Here is a 17,101-nt window from a genome sequence, read left to right on the forward strand (position 1 = left end):
AAGAGATAAATTCTTCAGGCTAGAGAAAAGATCTGTATTTGCTGTAAAGACCACACTGTCACGGCCCTCAATCCAAGCCTGGATAAAGTGCTGCTTTCTCACTCCTCAGGTCTCTTTTCTGCAAATTCCAGGACCTGTCACATTTCCCTGCTCCCAGCACAGCACTGCAGGTGCTGCTCAGCACAGCCAGCCTGAAGGCAGGCAGGCAGGCAGCATTTTGAGTTGGATGTGCACAGAATAGAAAGTGGGCACCTATTACTTATTTTCCCTTCCAGCTGATCCACACAAGTACTTTCTGCAGCTGCCTCCTGCCTGCAGCAGTTCCCAGGAATACTAAAAATGCTCTTGCCTGCAGACTCACCTTCCTCCTGGCTCTGCTATTAATGCACTCACCTGGAGGGCTCAGGAGCAGCTTTCAGCATCCATCTCCTTTATCTAACTATTATTTCCAGCAGAAGAATGCCTCATGAAATTCAGCTTCCCAAAATACTACAAACCATTCAACTTGCCCAAATACTACAAACTGACACCCACGAGGTTTGCTCAGACTGGCACAGGTAGGACACCTGCAGTTCCTTTGCACGGGGTGTGTGGTTCTGATCTGCCCCTGCACATCCACAGGTAAGCAGGTGTTGGTGCACCCTCCCCTAACCCTGGTATTTGAGGAAATGAAATACCTCTGGCAGGCAAATATTTACCTCTTTTAGGGACTTGCTGGGCCAAAGTCTGAGCTCTAATCCCACGATGTGGTGCTGCTGAGGGATGTGTACACAGGGGCACCAGAGCTGGCACAGGTCTGCCACCCTCACCTAGGTGATGCTTTCCTGGTCACCCGAGCCTTTCAGCTCCAAAGTGTTAGGAGCACATGTTTCTAAGGTGATCAGACATTGGGGCAGGCTGTTATGGTGGGAGGAGGAGCAGAGCAGGATGATTAAAGCAGTTTTACTGAAAACATGCTGAACGTGTTTGAATCACCAGCAAGCTTGCAGCTGTCATTAGTTTCTTGATTGAGTTTGACCTATTACAGGGACATCAGGACTGCTCATCATGCTAATGCCAGGGTGTTTACAGTCAGATGGAATAAGAAGCCTTGGAGAAACCAGGCGGAGCTGGGAAGTGCAGATGCACAGACCAGGGCTGCCTGCACGGGATGAACAACACTTGGCAGGGTCCTGTTCCTGCTGGGCCAGTGCTCTGTGGGCCAGGAGCCCTTGAAACCTCAGAATCCATCAAAAAGAGGACAGAGGAACCAGAAGCTCCTTTTTTTCCTTTTTTTTTTTTTTTTTTTTTTTTTTTTTTTTTTTTTTTTTTGAATAGAGGTGCCTAAACACTCCATACTTCTTCCAAAACAGCTGCTAATGGAAAGCTCCCATCTAGCTGCTGTCAGCCTGCTCTCCCTGCAGGAAGAAATTTGCCAAAACAGGCATTATTCAAGAAAATTAAGGATTCCAGGTAACTGAGTCACCAGGCTCAGCAGCAAGAATTAGGAGGGCCATTAATCTAAGTATACAGCCCTGTGTGAGGCACAGGCAGACTGTCAGCAGCTTTACCCTGACACACAGGCAGGTAATGGGAGCTGCTGCTCTCTGCTGAGCCATCAGCTGTCACGGGGACCCCAAAGGCTTTGTTCTGTAATTAGTCTCTTCCTCTGGTTTCATTTCTCTTTTTCCACAGTAATGACTCTCTATTTGTACACGTCAAAATATTATTTTGCAGTGGCATGGTATATTTAAGTGGTGACACATGCCAAAGCTTGAGGAAAGCTTGTTGTTAATTAGAAACTTCATCAGCTAAACGTGTGATACATTCCAGCTGACAGGTCACAGGGATGATGTCCACTCCTTCCTCTGCAGTTCCTGGCACATAAACCACCTCACCTGGACACATCAGGTGTGCACCACAGGCCTTGCGTCCCTGTGGTGCTCTGAGAGCTGAAGAAGCCCCTCAGCCCCACACGTGGCTGTGCCCTGCAGAGCCCTGCCCAACCCAGCCCAGGCAGGACCCCTAGCTCTGCCCACCCCAGAGCAGAGCTAGCAGGAGCCTCCTACCTCGGGACTGACGTCAGGTATGTCAAGACTTTGGACACGCTGTCCTCGGGCACCTCGTTGAAGCCAGCGTTGTCAGGGAGGGTGATAATCCAAGCTTTGTCCTTCCCCCTGCCACCTGCAAAACACACAGGGATGCTCCCTGGCCACGCTTCTGAGGAGGGCCACGGCAAACCCAGGGCCACCAGCCAGGTCAGAGCATTGGCAGAGGGGCTTTCATCCCCAGAACAGCAAAACAAAGCCAAGGCTGCCTCTGAGTCCAAGCACAACACACAGGTGCAGGTGCTAGAAACAAATGTACTGAGTACCAGGCATGTCCTGTGTTTACTGAGTGTACTTTACACGGGACAGCAAAAGAAATCAGAAATACAGGGGCAAACAAACACAGGTCTGGAACCTACAGAAATACATTTCACAGCAAAGTGCTTGTTAAGGCACTGAGTGCTGGGAAGTCAGACCATTTTACAGTGTGGCACGAGACAGAAACCTAATCTGCTCGTTCAAACTGCCTCCATGTTTTATTAACAACATTTCTAGTGGCACTGGATACTACCTGATGGGTAATGGCCTGTGTGAAGTATCACTCTGACAAATAGCAAAGAAGTTTGTCTGGAGTATTTAATTACCACGCGGAGAGAGACCCTGGAGATGTTCTCGTACTCACCAGACAGAAAAGCAAACTCCTTCATCAGATCACCACTGATGTCCTTTGCACAGATGGGTATTGCAGTTTCTGGAGAAAGGGAAAAGCAATCAAAATAAAGCACAAATCCAAAGCAAACACATTTATCAATGTGTTAATCCAAAGGTGGAACCTGAGCTTCCCTAAACTATACATGAAATTGTGTAATAAAGGATATGTGGATCTTAGAGATGTTATTTCTAATGTTTTTAGAGACTATAATAGGGTGAAAGCCACGAGTCAGCAACAAATGTGTTCCACTAAATGCACCAAGGGAGCACTGCCCCTTAGCTTGAGTGCCTGCCCCTCACCAGGCCATATCCAATGTAAATTTTTGTATTTTGGAGTTAGCAATCCTACTCCCTGCTTTACAAAGTCTCCCAGTGCTTCCAGCCTTGGCAGTGCAATGGGCTGAGGTTTCTGCTGGGAACTGCAGCATCCAAGGCTGCTGCACTGGGAGCAAGGCTGGGCTTTCAGACTGTTACAGGCGTTAATTCTGAACAAATAAGCTTCTGAAATCATGCTTTCACCTGGCATGGGGCCACAGACATTGGAGAGGCTGCTGTTCTTATGTTCAGTTATTAGATTTCTTCCTAATTAAATCATGGCAGAGGCTGTTTCAATACCATATTTAGCACCGTGATCATTTCAGAGGCAACGAAGCACATCAGAACAACACACACAGCTTTACCTTGCCCTGGGAGAAGGAAACAAAGACCACACTGACTAAACACAAGAGGAGCTTAAAGCTGGTAGACATTTCTCTGGATTATCTATAAATGGAATGACAGCTAAAAATCAAACATCCGTGTTCCTGCAAATAAATGTTTTGAAGCACATCTATACGGATTAAAGTCCTTGGGCCTTCTGATAATCAAATTTTAAACACTGATTATTTCACAGAGTTGGTCCTAGGGAATAATCTTCTGGCTGTTTTAGATCAGACAGGCTGCATACTTCAGCACACTCCAACATAATCAATATTTATTCTATTTCCCTTTTTTCCAAAAGCTTTCTGGTCACTTCTACTTTATCTGCAGATTTTTCAGGTCCCTGCTGGCTGTTGGGTGCTGCAGCCCAGCAGCCGAGATGTGTGTGGGGGGGTACTCTGCCTCCCACAGCCCCACCAGCCACGGGCTCTCTCTGCCCTTCTAGGCACACACACACTGCTGGTTTTCCCTCCTGTAGATAAAAATGTGGTTTTTGCTTGTTGAGGATTGAGCCTCAGTCCCGCTGGCATCTACAGAAACATTCTTGATTTTAACAGGCCCTAGAATTGGTCGTGGTGAGAAAGAAGTTTGTCTTGCAAAGATATTTCAAATATTTGTCTCTCATTCAACTGCTTCACCCAAGTTGAGGACAAGCAGCAGCAAGAGACTTCTTTATTTGTTGATTTTTTTTTCCACCAGGTCAAGCATTTCATACTGATAAAATTCACATTTAATAACTCAATGAGCTCCAACACATGAACTGGATGACATCAAACACGTGTGTCATTGAAAACACAAGACAAAAGCCCATGCTGCGCACACGTGCTGGCCACAAATCAGCGTGGGGCTGCTGTGTCCACAGCCAGGGTGAAGCCTGGCCCCAAAGCCCACCCTGCCCAGCCCTGGCTTCCCCCAAAATGCAGCAGCAAAGCCAGGCACGGCCTGGCCACGTGCTGGAACACCGCCGTGCCAAGAGCTCAAGAGCAGCCACAGCCACAGGCTGACAGCAAATGTGGGTTTTGTTTGGGTTCTGCAGTGATAGCAGAGGGATGTGCCAGTCCATTGAGGCTGATCAGGAAACGGGCTGCAGAAAGGAAGTTAACCTTTCCATGGTCAAAAAAAAAATCACTTAATTTAAAAGTTTCACGAGACATTTTCTCACTGAGAACCAGCTAACAAGGTGCAGGGAGGTAGGGGGAGTTGGTGCCCATCCTCTGGGATAATCCAACAGGACAGAGGAGCAGGATGCTGCCCCTTGGCAAGGTCAGGGCAACAACAACAGCCTGATTGTGGTGAGATTAGAGCCACTCCTCAGCCAGCTCATCCCTGGCACTCACTCTGTGTTGGCCACTGAACTCAACCTCCTGGGCAAATATTAGGGAAAACCAAGTGCTGGCATCAAACCCACGAGTGTGTTGCTGTGCCTGGGGCACTTGAGTTGGATGCTGCAATAAATCCTGAAGAGAAGCATGACCTTTGTCCTCAAATATTAATCTCTGCAGAAAGAGCAGAGAAAGGCAGTGAGGCACCAAAGACTCTCAAACAAGGCTTCAGCTGATGTTCTGCGGCAAACTGGGGATTTTTTATTTCAGGCTGCTCTTGGGACAGTACAGAAAAGACCCCAGGGCACTGCCCGAGCTGGCTATGAACAGCAAAGCCAGCCTGCACCTCCTTGGCACAGGGAGCAGCAAGTCAGGCTTTCAGGAAACGCCACTCGTTTCTTTCAAAGCCAAAAAGGGGCTTTGTGACCATCAGCTGTTACAAAACCAAGCTTGAACTCCCCACACAGCATCTCAGAGCACCCTACAAACTGCTGTCCTCACACAGCTGGCATGACCCCCAGCTTTAGGGTCTTACTGAAAACCAGCAGCATCTGGATGGTAAATTGTCATGACAGTGTAGTGTCATTTTTATAGAGGTTCTAAAATGGGCATTCCTAAAACGCTGCTGCAGTTATTACATTCCGAGGCCCCTCTGCAGGGGGAGAGTGTTGCCATGACACAGTTTTGGAAGCAAAGCAGGGAAAAGACAAAGGGGGAATTCAGAGCTCTCTGCCCCCTGAGGAAAGCCAGTGTGGCTCAGCAAGGAGCCCTGCTGAACTGGCCTGTCCCCATCTCTGTTTGCACAGAGCAGGACATTCCACAGCCCCCTCCAGAGGGAGGGATGCACCTCGGGATCACTGCACAGGCTGAGGAGTGAGAGCGATGCTCACTGCCCCTGACCAGCCCTTCGGAGGAGACACGGGCAAGGAGGGACTGTCATGCAGGGTGGAGGTGTGCAGTGACACCCAGAGAGGGGACAGCTCCTGTCCCAGCCCAAATCCCTCTTCTGACATTCAGTTAAACCCTGAAGTGCTCTTAGCAACTCTTCTTTTCTTCCCCAAACTTCAGCAGCTGTGTACCACACCTGCCAAGCTGCTCACACTCACCACACTGACCAAACGCTGTCTGCTGCTATGAAATCCACCTGGAGACAGCTCTGCTGTCAGTGAATAGCAGCAGCTTTTCATCTGGGGGCTGCTGCCGTAGTCCAGGAAACAAAACTGAAGAAAATGAAATGAAAAGTGTAACAGATCACATTGAGCTTCTCCATGCACTGCCTGCTCTCAGCTGCTCGTCCCTCTGGACACCCAGCAAAGCAGCATTTATCTGGCACTGAGGGAGCCTTCAAACCAGCACAGCTGTAACCTGTTTCCATGTCTCCTGTGCCCTTCTGGGCTAACTGGGGTCAGCAGCCAGCGTCTCTCTTGGGCTGCCCAGCACAGGACGGCCCAGCAGGGCCTTTGGGGCTGCCGCCAGCTGTGACACACCCTACACGCAGCAGCGCTGGCAGGACACTGCTGCCTGGAGACTTCAGTGGGCTTCTCCCAGCTGCCACAGGGTCCATGCAAGCCTCCCAGACAGCCCATGGAGCACAGGCTGGGGGTGTGCAAGGACTGAGTCATTCCCATCTCTGCTTTGTGCAGGAATGGGAACCGAACTCCCTGGGAGCAGAGTGCCCCAACCATGAACCAGCACAGTGGGGACAGCGGCCCTCCCAGCTTCTCCCTCTGCAAAATTAAATATTCCCTGGGGCAAAGAACAGCAATACAGCCCTGTGTGTGAGGAGAAAGAGCAGTGCAGCACCGCCGTGTCGCCAGCCCAGCCCCGAGTGCCATACCCACTGCACACACCCCAGAGGAGCGGCCCTGCAGCCCAGCCCTCCCCACACGCCCCGTCCACGAAGAGGGACAGAGGGAGTTAACAGCGGGGAAATGCTACCTTACACTGTCTGCAAACTGCCCTGCTGTGAACAGCACGCCTGCCCACCTTCGACACAAAGGCTGTGCCAAGTGACAAAGTGCCTGCCCCTGGCTGCAGAGAACGGGGCAGGAGGATGGAGGCAGCCAGGCACTGCCCCTGCTGCCCACACCCTGCTCCAGGCAGATCCTCGTGGGGCATCTGTCCCACCCGTGTGCTTCCCCAGCAAGCTTACACCTGGAGCAGGATCCTGGTAATAAAGTAAAAGTCTGTGTAAAAATCTCTATGAAATATACAGACTTTTATACAGATTTTTAGCCCTGAAAAAGTTACCCAGCGTAAAGCCCAGAAACCCGCAGGTATCCACGTGCCCAGAGCCAGCTGCTGTGGGTCTGTCCTGCCCAGAACAGGACACACTCACTGCTGGGCACAGGCAGGGCAGGTGTTCACACAGCTTTTGTAGGATCCAGAGCCAGGAGGGGCTGGCAGCCGGACAGGTGGCACGAGGCTGATGGAGACGCCCCACGCCCGGCACGTGTGGCACAGAACAGCACACCGTGCTCCTCGACAAGGCCTGCTCTGTTCACCAAAAGGTGACTTACAGGGCCTGCTCCGGGCAGAGGACACGCAGCCAAGGTCCTGAGGCTGCTTCCTGGACGTGAGAGGAAATTCTGTGGTAGCCGAGAGCAAATCGTGCCCCCAGTGGCTTCAGTGCCCATCTGGGGACAGAACAGGCACCAGTGCCAGCAGGATTTGGTGCTGGCAAAGGGCCATGAGCACGCTTGGTGCCAAGAGCAGGAACGAGCCCTGCAGCCCCCAGCCATCGGGCTGCAGGTGTCCGTGGCTGTGTGAGAGCTGGCACAAAGGGCACTGCTAAAACCCTGCTGCTGCAGGCTGTTGGACTAACCTGGACACCTGGGCAAAGCACGGAATTCCTTGTTTGGAATTCCAGCTTGGCATGGGTGGGCCATTCCCCATGCCAAGTGAGTGACACAAAGGACACATTAAAATGTTTATGGCAGAACGCTTGGACACCTGTGACTGCTGCAAGTCCCTTTGTCCCCGCAGCCCATGGGGACAGCTCGCACCTCTCTGTGGCCAGGGGCTCACGGGAGCTCCTGCACACCCCGAGCCCTGCAGGCACCTGCTGCCTGTCTACAGCCAGCCAAAACCAGGCTTTCATCTCAGGGGAAAGGTTAGCAATTAGGTTTATAAATGCCTCTTTTTCTGGGAGATATGAGGTATTGGTCCTGAGGGAGACGGCCCCTGCAAGGCCTGAAGTCCTGCACACGGCATGAAAGTCCCACCAGCATTAGTCCACCCCTAGGAGTGATAGCTTGGTCACCTCACCAGGTTCAAGGACTCCTTAAATTATCATTTCTCAGACTGGGGGGCATTTTTAAGGAACGGCTCACTCTATTTTCAAGCTCCTTCTTTTCCTTCTCCCCAAGCACCTGCTCCAACACAGCGTAGGAAGCAGCACAGATGGTTCTGTCGTCTGACCCAGGGCTGTGCTTCTCCTGAGAGGCTTTCTGGGGCTTGTGTGCAGCCAGTGCTTCAGTGCAGACACATCCCCACCACCCAGACCCGGGGGTGTGCTCAGTGAGAAACCACACAGCAAAAAAAAGGAAAGCTTCTGAAAAACTAGAATGACCTTTAGAAAGGCTTAGATTTAGACACACTGAGGATAAGAGGAAAAAGGCAAAAAAAGGTGCTGTGAAAGGAAAAGAAGACAAGACACAGAAAACGTTAACTCGGTGTAACTGAGGTTTGAGGACCATCATCCAGGCAGTGTGACTGACCTGGGGTCACTCCTGGGAGCAGCCCAGTCCCCACCTTCCAGCAGGAGCTGAGCCCCGTGCTCGCACAGGGCTGGGACCAGCCCATCCAGGCGGGCACAGAGCCACCGGGTCTGGCTCCACAGCCAAGCTGGCAGCCCCGGGGAGCAGCAGCCCACTGCCAGGCATCCCTCCAGCAGCTGCAGTGGGGAAACCCTGGCTGCGGCAGCAGGAGCACCCAGGGCACAGCTGCAGCCACTGCTGACACTCCAAAGCAGCACAGCTTCATTGCTGCTGACCAGCCACTGCTGCCAGCAGGACAAGGTGCAGCCAGCCAAGGACCCCAGACAAGGTGCAGCATGGAAATGCCATCCCTGGACACAGTTCTGGGAGCTGGAGTGAGCAGAGGGTCTGCAGGAGCCGGGGCTGAGCCATGCTGCCAGCCAGGAGGAGGAGGAGGATGTTCAGGGGAGGTTAAAAGATCCCCTCTGCTGGAGACCATGGAATTCTGGGGAGGGAATCTCTTCCAATTTATATTTAGCAGCTGAGAAACTGGGGAAGCTTTGCTAAGAAAAGGTGAAGCAAAAGCAAATTAAGCAGCAACAAGGCTTAGTTGTTACCTCCTGCTATGCTGTGATGTTTTCATGTCCAATCAGAAAAACCCCATTCTCATATCACACCAAACTAAGCAAAAATTGGGAATGATAAAAGCCAGCTCCACCATACATGAATTCACGTCAATCGCAAGAAATGTAATAGAAGATTCTCAACACCCACTCTTTTGGATTCAACCACAATGTGGGAGTTGAGAAAATCTAGTTTCTTGCATTTCTAACATATAGGAGCTTCAATGTACTTTAGTTTTCTCCTTTTTCCAGTTTCAGTCACTCTTCCCTTACCAAAGAGAGCAGTGCATGTGTTTGCACATCAGCACTAGGGCACATTTGCCAGCTGTGCAGGCAAAGCACATTTAGCATCTGCCACCAGTACACATCTTCCCAGTCCAAACAATCAGCCCCTAAACCAGAGCCCATTCAACACAAAGACTTCCAAAACCCAATAGTGTGACTTTCCCATCATCATTCAGCACCATGCAAACACTGATTTTTTCAAAGAGAAATTCCAGCACAAAGTAACTCCTGGGAGATATTTCAGCAGTAAATCCTGGGGCCCCACTAGCTGCCTGGAGAAGCTGGAATGAAGTTCACTGAGGACACTGGAACATTTTCTTTCACAGCTGATATAGCCAGGAAACTAAACTATGCAGCCAGGTTCCCCCAATGGCATCACCCGGAAACTCTACTGTAAAGCAAGGGAAAATAAACACAATTTCTCCCAAACTGAAAGTGGAAATGCCCGATTCTGGCATTCCCCCACTGAGCAAAAGCACATTTCCAGATCCAGCTAAGCTGTTCCTGCAGCAGGAGCAGGCCTGTGCAATGGAAAGTGAGAGGGGAGGACTGGGCTGGTGCTTGCCGGCTGCGTCACCACCCAGCCCCTGGACAAACACCCCTGGAGCAGCAGGATAACTGTGCTGTGCTGGGCCCCAGGGAGCAGCTCTGCCCAGGACATCCTGACTCACCTCTGCCCTAGAACCAAGTCCAGCATCGCCTGGGAGGAAAAGGGGATTCAGAAAACAAGGCAGCCCCACCCAGCCACTGCCATCAGCACTCCAGCTCCTCTGCCCTGCAAGTCCCACCTGCCAAAACCAAGGCTAACAAAGGCTCCCACAGCAGCACAGCCAGGGGCAAGCCCCAGCTCTGGACCCCACCCCATGCCCTCTGTGTCTCCAAGCACCCTCTGGTTCAGTGACAAAGAGAGCGCTTTGGAGAACTCTCTTTCCCTCACCATGTTTCACACTTCAGGGCTCCCTCCCACACAGCCCTGCTGTCACTTCTGTCCTGGTACATGAATGATAAGCCATTAAACCGGTTGTAGCAAATGTGATGTAGGGAGAGGAAGCACATCCCACCTACTACTGACTGCTCCCAGACTACTACTGCTCTGAGCCACACCGAGGGCCTGTGCCATGCAGGCACAGAGCTCTGGGAGGCTGCTGTGGTTCTGCCATGCTCTGAGGGAGCCCAAGCCATTTTAGAGATGGGAATGGCCATAAAAGGCTTGGGGTTTTTACAGGCTTTTATCTCAGACTAAGGCAAGTACGGGTGGATCACCTCCTACTAGAAACCACCAAGTTTCCAGTACTGCTGCATGTAGAGAAATGGTTAAAACATGGTCCCAGATCTGGCTGAATGCTCAGAAATCAGCAATAAGGGAAAAGAACTTCTGATTTACTTTTAATCTCATGATCTGAAGAACCTTACTCAACTTTGTCTTTGTCAACATTTTATTTTAAGAACCTGTGTGGATGCCAAATCATGGGTCTGGATCCTACAGCTATAATCACACAAGTGTGCCTTTGTGGGGAAATTTTGGCTCTGTATGACCATTACACAAAGGTCATCTGCCAAAAGCTGATGGAGAGAGGGCTCGTGCCCAGAAGAAACCCACTGCCTGCTTTCACCTGGTTCCCAGCACACAGCTCACAGCAAACGTGCACCATCTGTGTCCCCATGCCCGTGTCACCAGCCCCTGCTCCAGCAGCGTGGGTGTTCCATGCTGACAGCAGCACAAGGAGCATTTAATCACAACCACTCAAGCAGCATCCTTTGCTAACTGACCATGACCACCCCTGCTGGCATTTATCTGCTCCATTCTAGGGTGTAGGGAAAGGAACAGGGTCAGGTGGGCAGGGCAGCCAGAGCAGAAGGTGCTGCTGGCACCAGCTCAGAAGGGCATGGACACACACAGCTGCTGGGAAGCAGGTGACACTTTGGTAGAGTCCTCACCTGTGACCCACCCCTGACAAATTCCTCCTGCACCCCCAGCTGTGCCTTGCAGAGATGTCAAGAAAGCTGGCATTACACAGGAAGCTTTTCTGGGTCAGTGTGTCTTTTTGGTGCCCGGCACAGCTGCAAGCACTCCGCCAGCTGCAAACAGCCGAGGAGTGATGGCTTTGCCTGCTTCCAGCTCCTGACAAGGTGGGCAAGCTCTAGTGAGGCTGGAGTCACCCGAGGGGCCACCTCCCTTCCTGGCTGAGGAAAGACCTCACTGCAAAAATACCTGTAACTCCCCTCAGCAAAACAGGAAAACAATGAAAAAGTGAGGGCTCCACACAACTTCTGAGCAGATCACTGTTCATCAAAGGAAACATGGCTGGGGTAGCTATGGCCTGACAAGGGATCAGATTGCATCTGCTTCTCACGTTCAGGGTGTGCAGCCATAGAAGCACAGCCGCTTCAGGACAATGCTACATTCCCGGCACAACCTGCCGTTCAGAGGTGTTAGAGGACCAAGGGACACGGGAGGGGGGACGAGGTGTCTAACAGAGAAGCACGCCTGACACACATCTCCTGCTTGCCTACTTCCGAGCCGGCAACGGGCAGCCAGGGCCAGCAGGATGAGGTACAGCTTCCCAGGGAAGAGGTCTTGAGTTCTGGCCACGGGAACCCGCGCAGGGGCTCGCACAGCCAGCATCCTCCTGCCACCGGCAGCACCCGGGGTGTTCGCCTGGCGCTGCGAGCCGCGCTCTCGGTGACACGTCGGGGAACGCCAGCAGCGGGGAACGCGGCACCCACCGTGCCGTCCGCAGGATAAATAACAGCACAGCAGCTCGGATCCTCAGCAGCTCGATCCGCGAGCGACGGACCCTGCCGAGGCTCCGCGGGCGGCGGGACCCGAGCGCGCAGAACGCGCAGAACGCGCCCGGCACCGGCAGCGGCACCGGCCCCGGCCCCGGGGAGGGACGGGGCACCTGCGGGCACACCTGCCTGCGGTGCCGCTGCCCCCACGGGTGTCCAGGAAAGCCGCTGTCCCCCCCGCCGCCCGGACACCTGCGAGCCCCGCCGGCCCCGCACTCACCGGCGGCGGCCTCCAGCAGCGCGGCGGCGCGGAGCAGGCGGTAGTAGCGCTCCATGTCCCCCGCCGAGGTGCCCCCCGGCGGGGGCCCGCCCGGGGCCGGGGCCAGGGCCATGCCGCGGGCAGCGCTCCCCGCCGGCAGCGCCCGCTCCGCGCCCCGGGCCCGCCGGGCGGGGCCGCCGCCTCCGCCCGCCCCCGGCCCCGCCCCGGTACCGGCCCCGCCCCCGGCCCCGCCCCGGTACCGGCCCCGCCCCGGTCCGGTACCGGCACCGGCACCGGCACCGCCACCGCCGCCGCCGCCCGCCGGCATTGCTTTCCCCTTTTCTCTTGAGCCCCTTCCCCCGCTTTTTCCTTCCCGGTCTTGTTTGTCTCTTTTTCTCTGCCTTTTTTCCCCTCTTCCCCCGTGATTCTTACCCCCCCCCCCTTCCTCTTTTCCCCTTTTTTCCGATTTCTTTAGTTTATTCCCTTCCCCCCCTTTCTCCTCCATTTTCCCCTCTTTTTTCCTTTTTTCTTTACTCCTTTCCCCCTTTTTTCCATTCTCCTTTTTCCTCTTTTGCCCCTTCTTTTTAGTCTTTTTTCCAGTATTTCTTCCTGTTCCCTCTTCTGCTTTTTTCTTCCTTCTCCCCCTTTCCCCCTTTCTTTCCTTTTCCTCCCCTTTTATTTCTTTTTTTGTTCTTTAATTTACCACTATACCCAGTGCCCCCACAGCAAACCACCCTGCAGCTGGATTTACTCCCTGCCTTAGTGCCTATAGCACTTCCGTAGGGGAAAAAAAAAAAGGCATTTCCATCCTCTGCAAGCAGCATTCTAGCAAATTCCTTGAACAATTTATGAGAACTACATTAAACCTTACTACAGCCAGTGGTGGCCAGAGCTCCAGGCACAGCACGGGGCTGACCCATCATTCCCAGTTTTCCTGATGCTGAGGTTCAAATGATGCCAGCTCGGTCTCGACAGGAGCCTGAGCTGCCCAGGAAGGCAGCATGGAGAAGTAGATGTTCCTGTTTTGCCAAAACAACCTTTTAATTATGCTCTTTACTATAATAGCAGCCTTTTTCCAACACTTCAGCAGTCAGGGCCATTAATTAGAGAGCCATGGTCCAACAGCGGTAATATAAAACCCAGCATCTTTCGGTAGGCTTTTCTTACACTGATACAGAATTTTTCAAGGAAAAACAACCCATTCAGTCAGCGCTCCTTGGTCGTGACACAGCAGGTTCTCACTACCGAACAGTTTGGATAGATGATTTTCTGTCTGGTCATAAAGCACTTCTTGTGTGACAGGGAGAGTTCATGTGCAGTTACTCATGAAAAAATCAGTCTGATACACAAGGCCACAAGTCAGGAAAGAGCCTTGCCGCATTCCTGCTGTATTCTTATCACAGGAATGCTGTTTGTCCTAAACTGCCACGGCTCTGGGAGAAATGGACCCATCCAAGCGCTGAAAGTCCCTGTTTTGCTCCACCAGTGCGCAGGGGATGCTCTGCTGGAGCTGGGACTCATCCCCACTGCATGTCACACACCACCTCTGACACGGGATTTTGGGAAAACGAAGCTACCCAGGAGAAGATGCAGCTGTCGCCCCCAAGGTTTTGCAATCAATCCATTTCCTGCTCTCTGAGCGGAGGCTCAGTCACTGAGACAGGATCTGGATCAGGTCTCTGCAGCCAACGCCCCCTGCTCCAGCCCCAGGCGCGCTGGGCTGGCCCCAGGCGCTGGCAGGATCCTGCAGCCCAAAGCTGCAGCTGCTGCAGACAGCTCAGCTGGCACAAGGCAGCCTGGAAAAGCTGGCTTCACTCACACTGCAGGGCAACTGCTCATGGCTCTTCTTGTGGCCACGGAGATTCAGGGTTTGGAACCCTGGCTGCTCCAGAGCCTCCTCTGGGGCATCTCACTACAAATGCCCAGCAAGGCATTCCGCATCGTCCAGCTGCCCACATTTTACACTGCCAGCAGCTCCTTGGCTCCCCCAGAGCCAGCTGTTAGCTCTGCCTGCCCAGGAGGTGATAAACTGAGAGAGAAGCAGCAAGGAGACAGATTAAAAAGGAAACCATGACAGCCAGAAACGTGGCTGGTTTTTTTCAGGGATCTCCTGTCCAGGCCCCATAGCAACGTTCAGCACTCTGAGGGTGGCACATACAAGCTGGTGTGTGAGGGGCAAGAGCCCTTTAAAGCTGTGGAAAATCTTGACAGCACCTGTTTGCAGAGATTTATTTCGTGTGGGTGCAATGCCTCATCTTTTAATCTAATCTTAGGGAGGTGTAGGAAGAATTCCGACTAATTTCATTAATTCCAGATCGTGGCTGAAAAAACCCACTCAAACAAGATTCTAAACCTCTTGAATTTGAAAAAAAAAAAACCATTTTCCGTTTCCCAGATTAAGGCCAGAAGGTTGAGTTGAGATTAGAGCCATTATTTGGATTTGAGAAATCACCCTTTAAAAATACCTGTTCAGTCAAGTGCTGAGAACTGGAAAAACAGAGTGGCTAAACACAGGTTAGAGTCAAAGTGATGTCCAAGGAAACTGCGCACCTCTGGAGTAAGCACAGCCACAGCAACTACTTGTGCAGAACAGTAATTAACCTCAGGCTGGTTTTCATGAACAGGGATTTCAGGAGGATTTCTTGCGCAGACAGCAGCATCGCCCTCACTCCAGGGGTACTGCCCAGTGTGGCTCCTCCCAAGCTGGTCCACGTGGAGCAGAGCCTCCAGAGCCTGGCAGAAATCCTGGCCCCACTGAAGGCAGCCATACCTGCACAGATTTAAGCAGGAGGAGGATTTTATGCCTCCTACTTGAATGTGAAAGTAAGAAAGGGTTCCACTCTGTTCTCCTGCTCTCGCTTCCCCCCTTCGTCAGTCAGACCTGCCTTATTTGTGGGTACAGCTCCTGCTTTTGGAAAGGAACACTCACAGGTGCACACACACACCCTTTCTCCAGGCCACCGTGTGTTTTCCAGCTTAGCAGGTTATCCCCAGACGTGTGAAAATTTAAGCAGCAAAGCCCAATCCCAGCAGCGAGACGGCTGTGGCTGCATGTCCTGCAACAGCTGCAGGGGGACAGGGACACCACGACCCCTCCATGTGCCAAGAGCCCTCACACGCCAACAGCCTGACCTTAAAAATTGCTGTCCTTGTTAAAAATCACCTTACAACATGACATTGCTTCTCCTTTCTGACAAGAAGGGCTACGTGGGTGCTTTAAATGCTAATTTTGGTGCTTTCTGAAACACTCGGAGACCTGCGGTCATCTCCCATCGCTCACATTTACAGCTTTTGTCCTGGGCAGCCAGCTCAGAGTGAAATCCTCTCCAGCCCTTCAGCCATTTCCACTATCACTCACTGCTATGAAGATTCTCAATGCGTGTATCTGGTTTCCAATAGTACGAGCTGCTGGGGAAAGGTTAGAGTTTGTTTTAAATAGCTCAGCCATCTGTCCTGCGGTGCCTGACAGGAGCTCAGGGCATCGAAGCAGCCCAAATAGAATTTTTCAAAGTGTCAGTTTCTCATTACAAACATTTCAGTTTGAAACAGACCCGTGTCCTTAAAAAGAAAGTCAAGTCTATATATTTCTTGTGCATTATACAAACACTGCCAGTCGTGCTTCAGCAGTTTCCGAGTGTTGCAATTTCATCAATGCAAATACTGGGCCTGAACCTCAGCAGCACCAGGCACTTTGCAAACCTCATTTGTGTACTTCGAGGCTTTGAACTAAAAAATACTTATTACAGGCAGCCACCACACAGAACCAAGAACCAAAACAGAGCAGTAAGGAAAACACTTCGTGAATGGACATCAGGCACGGGGACCTACATTTTTATCAGCCAGTTCCTAAATGTCAGCTGAAGCCCTGGGTTCACCTATTCTAGAAAGTTAAATCAATTTATTCACTTAATTCACAGGATTCACTTTCATAATTAAACATTCATTTTGAGGGAAATGAGTTGAGAACACACAGGCCAGCTATGTGCAGCAGCTGATACCCACAACTGCTAATACACTGCAGGAAAAATAAAAATGTATGAGAAGTAAGCAGTATTTCCTTAGGCAAATGCTGCTCCACATCAGACAACCAAGCTGGCACCTACCCCACTGAAAATGCTGATTGTCCCCCTAGTACTGCCCTGGAAAAGCCCACATAATCAATCAATCCTAGGAGTATCCAAGGAGATGAGAGAGACAACAAATATTTATTAATCAGAACAACATACCAAAGTTTATTGATTACTTCAAACAAAAGTTTCTGTAATGAAAAAAGAGCAAGTTGCATTCATAAAAGGTAACATTCACATTCAATTTCCTTGATATAAAGCAACATAAATGTATAAAATTGCATTTAAGTGAAAAAAAGTAAGGTTGCAGTCCTTTTTCTTTGCAAGAAGCTGAAAATGTATCTGCTCATTGCCTGTATATAATTTACATTTTCTATACACTACATGGTTTTTTAAAAAAAAATCATAGCTGGGAAATTGGATAAATGGTGTAGTATTAGGAAAGTTTTTCAACTGTGTGTATACAAATTCAATTTGAAGCTTTTATGCAATTCCAAATCATTTATAATATTCTCATAACGATTAGGATTAGTTTTTGAAAAGTCGCTATGACTACACCAAGCTCCACTGTTATCACATAAGAGTTTTAGAGGAAATCTTAATTACTTTCCTTATCTTTCAGTGTCACTAGTCAGTGATAGAACTTCAACAAATTATGATGAGAAAACCCCAGCCTTTTT

General features: G+C 51.2%; 1 protein-coding gene across 1 annotated transcript in view; it reads right to left on the reverse strand.

The window, feature by feature from the left end:
• The window catches only part of MCF2 (MCF.2 cell line derived transforming sequence), a 56,199-nt gene extending 43,652 nt beyond the window's left edge, over positions 1-12,547 (reverse strand). The window contains exons 1-3 of the mRNA XM_068204538.1: positions 12,376-12,547; positions 2,710-2,778; positions 2,049-2,163 (exon numbers count right to left, since the gene is read on the reverse strand). Coding sequence (XP_068060639.1) covers positions 2,049-2,163; positions 2,710-2,778; positions 12,376-12,487 — 296 coding nt within the window. The 5' untranslated portion in view covers positions 12,488-12,547. The remainder of the gene's footprint in view (positions 1-2,048; positions 2,164-2,709; positions 2,779-12,375) is intronic.
• Positions 12,548-17,101: the final 4,554 nt, after the last annotated feature.

Source organism: Anomalospiza imberbis, chromosome 14 (assembly GCF_031753505.1).
Source record: "Anomalospiza imberbis isolate Cuckoo-Finch-1a 21T00152 chromosome 14, ASM3175350v1, whole genome shotgun sequence".
In the NCBI taxonomy this organism is placed as follows: Eukaryota; Metazoa; Chordata; class Aves; order Passeriformes; family Viduidae; genus Anomalospiza; species Anomalospiza imberbis.